The sequence below is a fragment of the Strongylocentrotus purpuratus genome, unplaced genomic scaffold (genome assembly GCF_000002235.5).
Source record: "Strongylocentrotus purpuratus isolate Spur 01 unplaced genomic scaffold, Spur_5.0 spur5_scaffold_19, whole genome shotgun sequence".
Classification (NCBI taxonomy): domain Eukaryota; kingdom Metazoa; phylum Echinodermata; class Echinoidea; order Camarodonta; family Strongylocentrotidae; genus Strongylocentrotus; species Strongylocentrotus purpuratus.
This window is the reverse complement of record NW_022145604.1, coordinates 28,600,941-28,617,914: the sequence shown is the minus strand read 5'-3', so window position 1 is coordinate 28,617,914 and position 16,974 is coordinate 28,600,941. Positions and strand designations below refer to the sequence as shown.

The following is a 16,974-nucleotide window of genomic DNA, read 5'->3' as shown; positions in this document are numbered from 1 at the left end:
GGCGATTCCTATCCCTTAGACTACATGTCGTAATAGTTCCCCTTTTCTGATCTCCGTCTGTACAATTTATACTCCTTCCTTCTTTAATTCGTCTCTCTATTCTCCCTCTCTTCCACACCTCTCCATTTCTCTTTACTGTCGCTGTTTCTTTTACTCTCTTGACCTTTGCTATACCCTCTCAATGTTTAAATGTTTAACAGTTACAGTAAAACATACACGTAGTTCTACAACAATAAGGTCTTAATCAAACGTCCATTAATGATTATTTAGAAAGTCATTTTTATTTCTGAACTAAAAAAGAATAGTAACATATTTTCTTTAGGATACATGATCGTCTGTTTGGAGCCAGAAGGACATTAACTTTATGTAAATTGATATGAGAGAATGCCCGCCTGGCTCTGAACTGATGACATGATGAACCTTTTTAAACAAGAATTATTTAAAAGTATATGATTGCATGCTCGCAACATTGTTTACACACTTCTTTATGAGACATGTATCTACGGAATACATGGGTATTAGTAATCAATCAAAAATATTGAAAATGAGTTTTTCTCTCTGTGTTTATTGAAAATTAGGAAACAGAACAGGAAATTTTAGTGACATTGCCATGCTTACAATCGAGGAAATTGATGCATAGATATAGAGGTGGTGCGTTTTTGCTATCTTCAAAATCTATAGATACTTCCAGGCCAGAAGACATACCACGCAGTCTATCTATTCAAGTTAAGATGTACGCTATTAACAATTAGGAAAACGCATTTGAAAGCCACAAATCGTTTCAATGAACGGTAGACTATAAAAAAAATGAACGGAGCTAACGATTGTTTCCAATCAATTACACTGTAATAATCACAAAACACTAACATACACACTGCAAATAACACATTTTAAAACACAATAGCATCTACTTTCGAAAATTCAAGTTAAGTCAATTTCAATAGCCTTGCACATCATCTATTGAAATGTGCAAACATGACAACGTAATCCAAACATGATTTTCATGGGGCATACCATAGGGTATAGAAATTGCCCTTCAGTTCATTATATGAAAATATTTTAGATCTTGTTTTGATTACAACTTTACAAGGCACTGCAGTTATAAAAAAATCTGTGACATTCATGATACACTGCACTTATTAATCAATCTTCATATTTCCAAAAACGCGAGCCAAAATATCCCCCGTGGAAATTGCCACAGAGCAAAATCGTCTCGACAATATCATTAGAGATCAACAGAATTAGATACCCTTGCCCTAAACTTCAGTATAGCATGGACCATACAAGGGTTTGTTGTTTAACAAGTTCATTAGGGCAGTTACAAGTAGAAACATGTAGAAAACGTAACTACCTGTGAGGGATTCGATATCTATGGACTAGACACTCTCTTCAGATTTAGGATTATACTGGCAAACTGATGGTAAAGTTAAATGCCAGTGTTACAATCCAAGAAGATGTCGTTTTGGCGATTGCTACGTCATAAATTATTGCCAGACAACTGTCTATGTACTCAGATTGAGAGAGTTGTCTGAACCATAGCATCAAAACTTTGTTCGTTCGTGTCTCCTTAGATCAAGATAATTATGTAAAGTTCCTTCATCAAAATTAAATTAAATTAATTTAAATTAAAACTGTCACAGGTAAATGACTTGTCGATGTGTTACATAAAACTCCATTTGTAGGAGTGGTGTAGGGTTTTTTGATTTACTAATTATATCAACATTTTGCAGAACCTGTTTCTTATACAAACCATTTGACGATGGGTAAAGTTCATTATACTCTCAAAATCTGCCAAATTCTTATTCAATTTTTCTTATTCAAGTTGTATTACTCATTAGCCAATATGAAATTTAAATTGGTCTCTTTTTGGTATAAACATATTCGTTATACAAAAACTGAAAAGGATTCCTTGCTTGCTTTAATCAACTTTTTAATGAAAACATGCTTATTTCCTTAAGGTGGGAATGACCGTCAAATCAAGTCACAATGTTAGCACGGTGTACTAATATTTGTTATACTTATCATATTATGTACATACTGGAAACAGATATTCTATACACAGCCGGATAACAAATATTCCCAACCCAAGCTTGCAAGAAACAAACGAATTGGAAACTTAAAACTACCACTACAAAGTAATAACTGAAATCATCTCCTTGCGAAATAGTTACATGATAGAGAATGTACATGATAAACAAAAATCCTATCCCCTACCCGCTGCAAGCGTAATAGGCATAGCGAAATCCACGAATATACGGCCAGCCAGTCATACAAATCAGAGGCATCTATACACAGAGTCTGGTCAACTTGGAGTTTGATCCATTTGGTCACCTCATGTGGCAAATAATTTTTTAGAGTGCTAGCCCACCAAAGCAGCATTCGCTATATTGTGCACAACTCCAACCGGGTTAGCCAAATTCCCCTTATCAATAGCACTGGTAAAAATTTGGGGATCACGCCAGCTCAGAGCTTACAGCGAATAGGGGGAGATCGCCTTTTGGAGGAGATTGTTAAAAACGGGCCGGATTCCTGGACTAAACCAGAAGTGAAGTCCCCAAACCACCCTCCTACTTCACGATGTGACAACTGTTGATAGATATTGCTCCTGACATAGTTGTGGTAGTATACCCAGGACATCTTCTACATGATGTGCGCTGTGGGTGTGGTTGGTAGAAGCCTGGAGGACAAAGTGTACAAGGATGGAGGCCACTCTTGGAGAAATGTCCGGCTGAACAGGGCTCTAGAAAGGAGAATAATCATTGATTAATTAGATGTAAAATATATCAATTTTATTCGTTGAATAAAAAAACAATCAACTGAAGCTGAAACTTATTTCTTCAGAATTACGATGATATGTTAAATTTATTTAAGGAAACAAAATCTGTGTCAGATACAATACCATTTTTTTTTTAACACCAGTTTTTTCCAACAACTTGCCACTTAATTCAAAATGGCATAAATAATTCATAACTCTGAGGTTTCTTAAAAAGTGTTTAGGAATGTGAAATTTGAAGTCCTTGGAGATTACGTTGATTCAGTCTCATGATCAAGTTCTAACCTTCGATTTATTACCAACAAAAATGTTGATGATTTTGATTTTATTCATTTTTTTTTTTCATTTTTTTTTTTTTTTTTTTTTTTTTGGGGGGGGGGGAGTTAATAAACAACAAGGTTAAAGACAGCACAACATTATACTGTTTGTAACCGTGTACTAATAACCAGAATTAGGTGGAGTGTTTGAAATAATTTTTAAACAAAATACCTGAAATTTTCTAGGTAAGTGAATGTAAACTTTGATTTCTCTTTGTAGTAATAAATAAATACTCATAGTTTGACCCCAATATCGCACCATGAAACTTACTGCACCAAGAGCAAACCATGCTTGAAGTCTATAACAATAATGGACTAGCGATGATTTTCAAGAATGTCAGGTTAAACACAGGGCAGAGCTTATCAGAATAAACTGCCTTTATCAAAGAATTATAATCATTGTTTGAGAAATCACCTTGACAATCGTCAGCAGACGTTCCACTATGGTCTGGCGTGGTCAACATAGGTGGACAATTCTCACAGCGGGTTTGACCATGAAGTGATTGGTATGAACCCTGCTCACACCGCATACAAGGAGAGAATCCCGTCGATGAGAAATGACCAGGACCGCATAGCACTGCGTAAGAATTAAATGGAATAAATTAAAAAGGTAGGCAAGCGTATACATGACAAACATCACCCATAGATTTATATAACTATTGAAGTTATGGTTAAATCTCTAGGACAACAGAGTGAACAGAGTGAAACAGACAGCTTTCATCGGTTGGGGTGACCATTACTAGTATTTTACGATAATAATAGTCTATGTAATTACCTAATCTACTATCTTACAATGACATCAAATGCCATTAAGGCCAACAGATTATGATAATCCCTGAGTAAGGCGTTGACAAAATTTTCTGCTTATTACTGCCAAACCATCCCCTTTTCCTGTCACAGGATTACAAATGTTGTATAACGATATAAAGTACTTTCATGAGTAGGCCCAACAGTAATAATCTTATATGTGTACCTTCGCATTGATTCGAATGAGTTGCTCCTTGGTTTCGTGTTGAAGTTCCATTCTTACATGGCTTACAGTCAGTTTGAGCCTGATCATCCTGGAAGAAACCTTGGTTACACGGAGTACAGATCTCTGATGCGACATCCAGATAATAGCCAGCAGGGCAAGGTACTGTGATTATAGCAAATTACCGGTAGTAAAAAGAAAAAAACACAGGTGTTCATGTATAAAATGATGCATATCATGCTGCAAGAAAATGGTCCAAACCAAAACATTCATAAGGTACAGTTTCTTCCAGTTTCACGGTGAATAATCATGATTAAAACATTATGCTTTCCTTTCTGCGCTAAGAAGTCTCTTAATAAATGACGAATAATACAAAATAAATAAACTCATCAAGATTCTGTATCCATCCCCTCCCCCTCAGGAAAAATGATAATAATGAAATACGCATAAAAACAGACACACATTAATATAATTAAATGAAATGTAAATGAGTATTTTTAAGCCATCTTACCACATGTTTGTAGATCCTTGTTTAGATAATGTCCTGGATCGCATTCCAATGAAATATCTCCAAGGAGTAAAGTTGCTTCTGGTTTAAACTGCTGATGTCCAGGTTCCTCAAGAATGTCCTCTCCCTCCTCTGACTCCTCCATAGTCCATTCTGGGCCATCAGCTTCCATGATGTGGTGCTGAATGTGACTGTGTATGTGTTGTGCAAGACGATGAAGAATATCCTCAGCCCCTTTTCCTTCTCCGTCAATACCACGATTGTGGTTGTTAGGGGGAGAAACCTGGAGCAACTATTAAAGATAAAAAGAGAGAATTGCTTAAAATATAATATCTTGTTTTATTCCCTCAAAATACAATTGCACTCACTGACATTACTGACAAATTATAATACCGAGAATTTGTGAAGAAAAATATCAATATCACCTAAATCACATCCTAGTGTTAAAGATAAAGACCAGTTCTGGCCATGCATTGTGAAAGAAACGTTGTGGAATCGATCAAAAAAGGTTGATCATCTAGCATATAAGTATTGGTGTGTACTGCAAGGTTCTGGAATCAGCAAAATAATAAGAAATTTGGCCCAGTCTTGGTAAAGTTACAAGCACTGTACACAGACAGATGTATATGGGACTACGCGACACGTGCGCGATACCTATCAGGTCCAAATAGATATAATATTTTACCAAATATATCAATTAGTGGGCGGTTTCTCGGCAAAATTTGTATCATCACGTATTAATATCAAAGTCACAATAAAGATTTGGAAAATTAAAATGTGATATGTTTACTGTCATGAAATTCTTTAAATATTTTGCTCAGAGATCTGATGGAAAAGGATGATAAGAAATGCATCATAATCAAGATTTATAATCTATAACATCGCATTCGTTTTGTTTTATTTGAATTTATATTTGTATGCATGATTTCTTTTTTCAATTTCTGTTTATTTGTCAGGATCATATAGAGAAAGAAAAACATGTGATGTTAACTCTTGTGGACATATGGATTTCTGTGGGTACTTCCAATGAGACAGACAATGTCAATTAAATTCTGTTAGCAAATGAATTTGAATTACAGTTTATGAGCCATTCCTATTACCATGGTAACCTTCATGTCAGATCCTTCGCGTTGTGATGCCATGTCCATGTTGTTGTCAGAAATGGAGCGCCTTCTACGGTCGGTCACGCTACCACACGATACATTCACATTGTCAACTGTACACAGGTGATTGTCTGTGCAAATATCATGGAAATAACTCTGTTCTATGATCTGAAGAAACTTTGTAGCTACTGCCTCCGTGCTTGCTGTGTCATCGTGAGAACATGGTGATGGGTAGTACATTGTCAGGGGTAGATTGTGTCTTGATGACCTTGTTTCTGAAATTGCAGTAGAGATAATGGAAATTGCAAATTGAACTTCCAAACGGACAAACAATCTTTACGACTTCTATAATATCTACTCAAGTGTGATTTTGATACCCTATTGTGGTGCCTAAAGAAGTGTCATGTTTGGATTATGAAAAGCCACTAAAAGGTTTGCAAATTTCAAAGGTTGTGTGATTAAAATTTTCTCTGGTTGTTTCGTAGGTTAAGTTATTGCAAGCGTCTCTGGTTGTTTTATTTAAAATCTTGCTATCATGTTGGAGGTTGATTTCTGTTCCCATAACACATTGATTCATTTATACTTTACATTACAGAATTGAAAAGAGAAATCCGAAATGATTCTGTATTTAACATGAACCTATGTATGTAGATTACATGAGGAGTATTATTCTAAAATTGATCATATCATTCAATAATCGTTTATTCTTTATGGATGTTGACGTGGAATTAAAACTTGCTTTGAAGGTGTCTAAGTCAAGTAATTCAAGCACTTGACAGGAACTACAAAAGCCATGAGTTCGACCCCCTACATGGGTAATAATTCTCATTTGCTAGACATTATTCGGTATTTGCCACTCCATACCCAGGAGAAAAATGGGAACGTGGTAGGATGACGGAAGCCTTTGATTTAGAAATCTCCATAGGAACGGAAGTGGAAGTGGTGCACACTGTGCATGAATGAATCCGATGACCAGGGTAATACAAATTTCTGTGAAGCGCTTAGAGATATTTGGATATCAAGTGATAGATATATATATATATAAATCTAGATACATTATTAATATTATTATTATAAAAAGCCAGGTTTCATTCCACATCAACAGCGACAAATAATAAATGATTAGTGAACCATTTAATAAATCCAAACAATGATACTGCTCATAAAACAAGGTACTGTTCAACTAGCGACCGCAAAAACTTTTTTCTTTCTTTTAGGCTTTTTATGACCTGTTAATTTGTTGAAGTTTAACTTTCATTCTTTTTTCAATATTTCATACCAAAAGAGAAAGAAGTGCAAGTTTGATTGACCTAACAGTATATTGCATAGAGGAGGCAAAAAATTAAACCTTTTTTTTTGCCTGGTAAGTACATTTTGTCAAATATTTCAATTTCTATCAAGCATATACTTGGGTATTTATGAGATGTAGATGCTCTGCCAGGTACCTGAACAGTCAGGAACAAGATGTTGAGGAAACCATAATCCAGAGTTACCGCAGATGAACAATTTCATGGTGCTTGTACTTCCTCGCCTAGACCTTACCCGTGGGACGTCATAGCCATCTTCACAGAGAACACTGCAGTACCGACCAAAGGCAAAGTTGTCACAGGCCAGTGCTCCATGGGCAGGGATGGCAAGAGCCGCGCAGGGAACGGCTGCAGCAAAGGAAGAAATAACGCATAACATAATTTGAAATTATTACTATTCATCTATGATCTGTAGTTCACTAATTCAGTTAAACCTGATTCTTGGTCTAAGTTCATGTTTAACAAAGGAAAACTTAGACCTCAGTCACATATTTTACGACATTTTGCGAAGCTCATTGATTTTTTTTTTCTTGATATGTGTTGTGAAGTTATATATAGGTCACTTGTGTTCTCTTTAAATTAATCTCAGCTAGTAAATTGATCACAATAAAAAGATAAACTTACGTCTGATTTTGAAGGGCATTCTGCACGCTGCCTGCAAACCACTGTCTGGGTCAGTAACATGACACATTATGTCATGATCTCCCCAGGGAAGTTCTACAGGACTTTGGGGAGTGTTGCAAGATGTCACCAACTCAACACCGGGCATATCCATGTACAAGGGTTTTTCCCAGTTGACAAGACCAACTCTTTCACTTGTAATCATTTCACGACCAGTTGGGCATGATGTGATGATTGGTTGAACTTCATCTGGAAAACAGACGGTGGTGATTTATGATAGTTCATCAGTACATGCGCTTTTACGAATTGTTGATTTTCATTACAAAGTGGTTAAACAAAAATATTTTATAGGCTAAGAGAAGTGTATGCACAAAAGTTATATAATAAATATATATGCATAATATCTTTTTCTTGTCTGTATCATACAATTTTTGTTCATTCGATTTAAACATTGCTTTTGTAGGCAAAATTGTTACAGTTTGTTGCCTTTGGATGCATCCGTTCAAACTAGTAACAATTTTCATGCGTTTAGTTTGAAATAATGGGGATATTTTGATTTCATTAATAATGTATGACCAACTAATACTTACTAGTGATGTAAATTTGGAAGACGCAAGGCACACTATTCCCTGCATCATCAGTGAATGTGTATGTACATGTTGTATCAGACGTGAAGATGTAGGGTGACGTTAAATCTGGAGGGTCAGCGGTTACTTGTAATGCCATGTCAAAGTTATCTTCTGCTGATGGGTAAACAAAACTTTCCTCCACACCCCAATACTCGGTACGAGTAGTCAAGATATGTGGTGGGCAATAGATGAGAGTAGGGGGGATTTTATCTGCAAAGAAAATAATACAACATAATTACGCCTCGATCATATATAAAGCGGTTTCTTGATAATAATTTTTTGGGTGCTATACGTATCACACTACTGCATCTTATGACAAAAACTCAGTTAATGTGCGTATGACCTATGTTACCCCCAGTGGTTGATATTCGTATACAAACAACGGTTAAGTAGTATAGTAGTAGTAGTAGTAGTAGTAGTAGAAGTAGTAGTAGCAGTAGTAGTAAAAGTAGTAGTATATCAGTAGTAGTAATACTAGTAGTAGTAGTAGTAAAGTAATAGTACTAGCAGTAGTATTAGTAGTAATAGTATTTAGTAGTAGTGGTGATGTTAGTAGTCATTGGAGTGGTGATGGGAGTAGTTCAAGCATTATAAACTATTAGTATAATTATGAAAAATGCTGTTTGTAGATATAAGAAAATATTTAAAGCCTGAATATCATTTAAGTGATCATCAGTTGCTGACCGGCGGCTGCCAGTTGGTTGTCAATGGTCAAAGAAACGTTTTTGAGTGTCTCGTTAAGGTTGTTATTGGTGTTTGACTGGTTGCTAGAGGATTTTGGTCGGCTGGTGAATTTTAATGTTGCATCGATTGTGAATCAAAAACCTTTTGCCGGTCACTCTGATCTTTGATCGTTCGTCCAAAGATAAGCGGTGGCGGTTGGTCTTCAGTTTCTGCGGGTAGTAGCCGAATATTTATTTTGGGTCGATGTCCTTCAGCAGCTCATCGGCAACCAATTTGTAACTATATAATTGGCAGCCAATAGACCATCGATCGCCAACAAACTACAACTGTTATTTGACCTTTGCTATGTCTTTGGATAGTGCAAAAACTTCTGCGCAGTTATTAATCGCCACAGAGGCACAGAATATGACAAACAGTGGCCAAAATTCTGCAACCAGTTAGCGTATGTATGTTAACCTTCACCCAGGTAATTTCACACAAACCTTCAAGTTTTAATGAATAAAGCAGTATGTTACCTGTGATTAACCCATCGGCACCAAGTCCCAGAGTCTAATTTCTTTTAAATTTATGGGGTTTAATCAGCTATTGTTTTCACTGGTTGCAGTATTATCGGTTGTCTTTGCTTGAAGACTGGTAGGTACTCTAGTGTGACTTTAGACTTACCCTTGCACAGGAGTGACACTGTATTGAGTTCACGATCCCACTCTCCCGTATTGAGGCAAGTCAGAGGTTCTTTGTCGCCTTCTAACGTCAGGTCGAAATTACAGTTCAAAGTACAGACTGTCCCTCGGGGCACAATGTCCGACTCAGAGCACGCTTCCGGAGAAACTCGGATTAAATCAGGAACAACGAGTGGGGCACAGCTGATTTCTGAAAATCATAACGTGTGAAACCGTTATTACCCTTTAACCCTTACTGTATTGGGCTATTTTGAGCACCCTCTGACTGGGGGGGGGGGGCGGGCCTGGGAGGCCCCCCCCCCCCCCTATGATCTCGGTCGTCGAATGTCCGATGAACACGAAAATTTGCATATTTGTAGATATTTACGTACAGAACAAGATGGTATAATTAGTTTTTTCCTAATATGCAAATTTTTGTCGTTATAGCCTAATTAATTATGCAAAATGTTAATTTTATGCATTTTACAGAAAACTCTACATATTTGTCCATAGACTTGTGAAGAATCTTAAAAATGTATTGAATAAATGTTTCCTCCATCTCAAATTCATGAGGTTTCATTATTTTTATGATATTTGAAAATGCATAGGTTAATTTGCATAAATTATGAATACGCAAATTACGCATTTATGAATATCAAATCTGGAACTATATTTAGGGAACTAGAATCATTACAAAAATTGTCAGACTCCACTTTTTGAATGTTGAAACTCATTATTCATATGAAACTTCTTTTCTAACACAAAATAGTTCTTTGATGTAATTAATAATGATAATTTATGCAAATTTGATGCGATTTTCAACTAATTATTTTCTTATGTATTTTATTGTTTTTTTATTTCTTATTATATCTATTGTTTTATTTCTAATGTATTCTTTTGTCCTAGAATACATCAAGTTACTCTGAGAAACATATAAAAGCAATTTGATATCAATTCATATCTTCACATTTCTGCTTTGTATATGAATATATGCAATTATAGCACTTTTTTGATGACATGCACATACTAATTGTTATGTAACACCTTACAGGTATATCCGATTTTGACGAAAATGGTATCAAAATGTGCGCAAGACTTGAGGGAAAAATGTCATGAAACGACAATTCAAAATTCCAAGCGGTTGCGGCGCGATCTCCAAAAATGTCGAGGGGGGCCTCTCAGGCCCCCCCCCCCCCAGTACAGTAAGGGTTAATAGTAGTGGCATTATGACTATAATAAAAGAAGTGTTAGCCGGGGAGCACAAAGCTTTACACCCAGCTAGGGTCCGACAAAAACACTCATTTTGTTTTCATTTTGTTTACGGTACCTTCACAAGAAGCCTCTTCCTCGAATTCCCATAACATCTGCGAAGATCCATCGAACTCGCAGTGTCCGATTGGGGAGCCCACCAAACGGTACCCTTCAGAGCATGATATGTGGCATGTAGAGCCGTGGGTGTTGTCGCATTCATCCACTATAATGCCATGTGCAGGAGGAATCAGGGGTTGACACTGACGTGCTTAAAAAGAAGATTACAGTCATGTCAACAATGAAATAATGATAATAATCATCTTCATAATGATACTAACAACAAGTAAAGGCGCGTAGTGGACCAGTCGTCTCATAAATGGGAGGTCCCGGCCTCGAAACTAAATCAATGCGTTCGTACCATTATTTGGTGACGGTCAGGCATTAATCCTCATTACCAATTGCTCACATATAAGCATATTCATTCTTGCTTTTCATTTAATCTTTTCACGCTCATAGAAATTGAGCCCAGTTTTGTCAACATTAGTTAAAGCTTATTTACAGCAGTAGATATTTTCTGGGATTTGTAAAGGCTTCTTGGGGATAACTTTTGGGGTGTAGATGTTTTGTGGGTAGTTGTCGGGGTGTATAGCCTATGTGTTAGGCTAAGTCTGCGGTCTAGCTGGGGATGATAGCGACATGACAAATATACAGAAAAACGAGAGAGCAACAGACTGATACAGATAGAAGGACGAGAAAAGACCATTAAAGGGCTACCTCCTGCTTCTATTGACTTGAATAGTTTTCATTGTATTCGTCGACACACACCACCCCATCCCTCCCCCACACCATGAAACATTTTCCCTTCTACGGCTGGACCCTTGCTACGCCACTGGGCCCTGTTGTATATGAAGAATCCTACCTTTGACCTCCACTCTGAATTGACAGGTAGCCTCGTTATCAGCTTCATCCTGAGCACTGCATATGACGACATGTACACCTATGGGCAAGATCCCAGGTTGGAGATTACAGGTCACTACCGGTTCTTGTGATGGGTCATTGTCCGTAGCGACTGCTGACCACTCCACATTGGCCTTATTGGAGCTTTTGTTCGCAAAGGCAACAAAATCTGACGGACAGTCCTCAAATACTGGTAGCTGTAAATCTGAAACAAAAGGTGACAATAAGGTATCCATAAACATCACATTCATATGCCTCATGCCACATATTATGAAGGCAATTGATTAACATGTACAGATTTTTCAAATTCTATTGACAATTGTATTTTTCTAAAGAATTTTAAAAATTTACTTCCACAAAAAAAAACAAGGTTAAGAATGAGAATTATTATTATCTTTACACTGATACATGCAGCTCTGGAAAAAATTGACTGGTTTTTCAAATTCCTTTATGTTGAAAATTCACATATATCTTATTATCTTTATAAAAAAAAAGCCTATCAAAATAATTCTAAATAAAGCATCGTACTACTATGACAAATGTTTACGTAGTGTAAGTATGAATGTAAACTTTACAGTCAAGTAGAAAACACTCTTTTCGACAATTAAACAATATATACGAGCAGACCTCATTTGTATGTAGATTCTTACCCACACATTGAGCTTGTTCTACCTCGCCAGTCCAGGTCTGATCACTGGAACAAGTAACCTCCTTCAAATCAGGAGGGGTTATCTTGAAACCAAACTGCTCACATTCCAGCGTACAGACATCACCAAAGCGTGGACCGGACAAACAAGTCTCTGGTGAGATCGTAATGGATGATGGTTCAGACAGCGCTTCACATGGTAATCCTTCAAATGGAATGAACAAAGTTGTATTATTTACTTCACCAATAAACAAATAAGATCATATCATATGAATAAAACAAATTGCTTGAAAACAATTTAAAATCACTGATCTAAATGACATTCTGTTTTATTGCGCAAAAATTAATAATTGCCAAGAAAAGTTATGCAAATTAAAGAGCAAAAGAAGCATAATGTTTCTATTACTATGACATTTTGTTTAAAAGGAAGAGTTAGTTAACACTCTCAGGAATGGTAGGATTATTCCAATCTAATGTAGGCTATACAGGCTAGTTTCTATTTTCAATGAAGGGAATTGAGCTGATGACTTACTTTCACATACAAAGCTTGTACTAGACCACACCTCTTCTTCCAGACAGGTCTTCATGCTTTCTCCAATGCCAGTATAACCCAGTTCACAGGAGAATGTACAAATGGATCCAAAAGGCACGGGTGAACTATCACAGCCAGAAAGAGAGGCAAACTCAGGAATTTGCAGAGCTGGACACTGCTGAGCTGTTCATTTGGCATGATAGGGTAACAGGGAAACTCTTTAAGTATCAATATGTATTGACCAGATAATTCCAGCAAAGGTAACAGCACAAAACTGTATAATGACAAAGACTTTCTCCTTTAACATTGCAGGCAATTGCATGGATATTCAAAAACTCTATTTCAGAATTAGGTATGAAGGGTGAATGAATGGTACGTTAGAATATTTGTAGTATCAACTTAATCATTTAAAAAATATACAATAAATATGCAAAATATTATTCATCATCACTACTATCAATGTCAATGACTAGGACATTGCAAACAAGTCATCATGTCTTTGCCCTACATTTTATTATTACGAATGAAAATTCTTACAAACTTACGGAGGCAAGTTGGAGTGACGTCATTCCATGCAGACGTCCCATCAGAGGTTAGTTCACACTGCAAACTTGATGTACCCTCCAGATTATAGCCGACATCACATGAAAACAAGCACCGACTTCCAATGAAAGAGTCAATGCAGCCAGTAACGGCCCCGTGAAGGGGCGGCTGTTGGACGGAGCAGCGGTGAACTGAAATTATCAACAACACATTTTCAATAATGAATTTAGCATGCACATTTATTTTCAATCGTTTCACTTTCTCTTTTAAACAAAAACATGTACATGTATGCATTCACATTGCACGCAATCACGCTTCGGTCTTGTAAACCACAATGCATTTCCCATACACTTGTAATTGTAATACGTATTGATACTGCCTTTACCCTTCTTTCTCTTATTCCGTTTTTTCTCCTTATATACACTTACCTTTGACTGAAATGACAACGTCACAGAATGAACTTAGTCCAAAAGCATCGGTTGCCTGGTATCGAATTCTTGTATCACCTTCTGGAAATTCACTTCCAGGAATATATTCAGAATCCAGTCTTTTTTATAAAACAAATGTTACAGAATGATATCAATGTATATATGCGTCATTAACAGCGAAGTAATATGAATCATCTATCTTTACACTTTATTTTGAAATAAGAAAACTGTATTACGATTACTATTTCAGCAACAAGAAAAACAATATGGTTAAAGTGATAGGCCTTCATGTAATAAGGTAACAGGAATAAGAAAGATGGACTTGCGTTTATTACATGTTTACTTCTTATGTATTTTTTCAATAATTTTGTTTAATCAGAAAAAAAATGACTGAATTTTACCAAACGGGGAACTGATAGAGAGAGAGAAAGCCATACAGAGAGGTAGTGAAAGAGCGAGAGAGGGAGAGAGAGAGAGAGAAATGGGTATAGAGAGAGACAAAGGAGTAGAGAGAAAGAGAGAGGACAGAGAAAGAAAGAGAGAGAGGGAGTGATCAATCAAAGCAGATTCATCTAAATGTGTAAGCTGTAAGTATTAGTAGAAGACGTAGACTGTAGTACAATAATAAGTAGTAGTAGTAGTAGAAGTAGTACATGTAGTAGAAGTAGTAGTAATAGTAAAATTAATAGTAGAAAAATAAAGGTAGTAGAAGTATTAGTAACACTTAGAGTAACAGTAGAAGTAGTATAGTAGAAGTAGAAGTAATAGTATTATGATGAGAAGAAGGAATGGTGGTGGTAGTAGTAGTAGCTGTTATACAAATAGTAAAAGTAGTAGCAGCAGTAGTAGAAATAGTAGTAGGAGGAAAAGGAGGAAGAGGAAAAGGAGGAGTGGTTAGGTGTTGGTGGTGGTATTAGCAGTGGTGATAGTGGGGTAGTAGTAGTTGAAGTAGTAGTAGTAGTAGTAGTAGTAGTAGCAGTAGTAGTAGTAGTTATAGTTGTAGTAAAATCAGCAGCAGCAGAAGTACTTGGCAAATGCTTATGATGTACCGAGTAATGTTCACAATTCCAGAGTTGTCACTTGAAGTGGGTTCATGGAAGTCAATTTCAGCAGTTGTGCTTGCAAATTTAGCATCCATGTTGATATTAAGAGGACAGGTGACATCAAAAATGGGAGGTTCAACATCTAAGTAAAACGTAACAGAAAATAATAAAGCCATTCCCATTAAACAATATAATCAAAGAACAATTATAATTGAAAAGGAAAATATGAGGGGACGTGGTCAAAAATTTATGTACGAAAACATGTGAGAAAGGCGAGTTAAAAAATGTTGCAAATTAAACATGAGTTCTTTGACAGGAATGCATGGAATATTTATATAGTGAAAAAATTGGATTGTTGCACTTTAGACGGTGAGATAATATACATACTAATTGTGCATAAAACTCATGGTGGCTCATGAGATTGGTTTGAGATACTGCAATATACGTTGAGGGTAATCTGTGAACATTATCAAAATGTCGCAATGTACAGTACCAAATTTAACCAAAAGGTTCAGAATTCCATCTGTGATAGGCATATGTGCGGGATACAGATGTATGCTCCTTGCTTCTCGATGTACATGCTGAGAAAAATAAACAAAGAACTATGATAAGAGTAAATGTTGACATACCTTCGCAAGTCGGAGGAGCATTCTGATTCCACTGTCCATTTGTATTACAAACCAATTTTCTGAGACCCTGTACTACGAAGCCAGTGCCGCAGGTAAACTCACAGTTAAACCCAAATGGAACAAAGTCGAATGATGAACATTCACTTGGCTCTACACTGCCATATGAGATGCTGAATCTAGCCGGACACTGCACTATTTCTAATGAAACGAAAAGGAATTCATCAAGAAAATCGATTAAAAAAGATGACTTTGGAAAAACACAATAATTCCATGAGCGATAAGTCTATAGGGCGATATTTTAATTTTTAGAGACGCATTTCGATACTTTGTTTCATGATTTCGGAAACCACACTTCAACATGATTTATAATATTACGACCGAAAAAAAAGGGGAAGAAAATGCATGGAATTCAGGTTGAAATACTATTACCTTCAGAAGTTGTGTGATATATTGCTCTATTTCCACTGACCCTATTGCGTAAAGATTTCTTAGCCATTCTTTTAATTTACTACCTTCTTTTAATAAGCCTCATTACAATACAAGCCATAATGGTACATTAAAATGTTAATGCGGTTAACAACAAAAAAAGACCAAATGCGATTGTATCTCCTTTATGCTTCTACCCTAATTCAGTATAGGAAATGGATGGAATTATTGGTGTCTTATCCCCATGAAAACAAAAAATCTGCAATTAAATGTCAGCTGGACAATGTATTAGGTTCTTAAGGTTTATCCTTATAATGATATTCAAAAAGTAGAAATAAAAGGATCTAGTCTGAATTTGTTTTTTAAATTTACCAGTACACTGGAAATCACTTCCACTCCAATGGTAGTCTGCTTGACATGTACGCGAAGTACTCTCCTCTCTTGAAGGTGCCCTATAACCTGGCTGGCAATCAAACTGACAGGGCGTCAGGTACGGTACAGCAGAAGACTGACAATCTGATAAACCATTGGTAACTGCGGGCACATTGCAGTTGACAACTAAAGAGAGGAAATGAATTATAATATTTGCATTCAGAACTGTTTAATACAAGCTTTGATCAGCATGAAGTCATTAGCTCATTATATCCAGGTAAATTACTTTTATTATTTCAATATACCCTCAGCAAGACGTTTAGTTGCAATTAGGAGCCTTTTCTAAGAATGGCAAAGCTTGATGCTAATTTTAGAAGACTAATGATAGAAATTATTGAGTTTGGTAGTGTGCGTGTATGCACAAGTGTGTGTGTGTGTGTGTGTGTGTGTGTTTGTTTACCTACATTTGGATGTGTCAAGTCTAAGGTGTTTTTTGTTTTTCATGTTTAAATATTAAAAAACTCAAAAAAAATTAAGGAAAACTTTATCAATGTATGCCCCAAAGAATGAGAAACA

General features: G+C 36.3%; 1 protein-coding gene across 1 annotated transcript in view; it reads right to left on the bottom strand.

Moving 5' to 3' along the window:
• Window positions 1-255: 255 nt before the first annotated feature.
• The window catches only part of LOC100890001 (sushi, von Willebrand factor type A, EGF and pentraxin domain-containing protein 1), a 35,246-nt gene continuing 18,527 nt past the window's right edge, over window positions 256-16,974 (bottom strand). The window contains exons 16-33 of the mRNA XM_030989886.1: window positions 16,399-16,584; window positions 15,601-15,798; window positions 14,978-15,113; window positions 13,929-14,047; window positions 13,503-13,691; window positions 12,958-13,140; window positions 12,430-12,630; window positions 11,742-11,984; window positions 10,899-11,090; window positions 9,576-9,782; window positions 8,190-8,438; window positions 7,603-7,848; window positions 7,117-7,326; window positions 5,669-5,946; window positions 4,572-4,860; window positions 4,064-4,225; window positions 3,506-3,667; window positions 256-2,740 (exon numbers count right to left, since the gene is read on the bottom strand). Coding sequence (XP_030845746.1) covers window positions 2,568-2,740; window positions 3,506-3,667; window positions 4,064-4,225; window positions 4,572-4,860; window positions 5,669-5,946; window positions 7,117-7,326; window positions 7,603-7,848; window positions 8,190-8,438; window positions 9,576-9,782; window positions 10,899-11,090; window positions 11,742-11,984; window positions 12,430-12,630; window positions 12,958-13,140; window positions 13,503-13,691; window positions 13,929-14,047; window positions 14,978-15,113; window positions 15,601-15,798; window positions 16,399-16,584 — 3,623 coding nt within the window. The 3' untranslated portion in view covers window positions 256-2,567. The remainder of the gene's footprint in view (window positions 2,741-3,505; window positions 3,668-4,063; window positions 4,226-4,571; window positions 4,861-5,668; window positions 5,947-7,116; window positions 7,327-7,602; window positions 7,849-8,189; window positions 8,439-9,575; window positions 9,783-10,898; window positions 11,091-11,741; window positions 11,985-12,429; window positions 12,631-12,957; window positions 13,141-13,502; window positions 13,692-13,928; window positions 14,048-14,977; window positions 15,114-15,600; window positions 15,799-16,398; window positions 16,585-16,974) is intronic.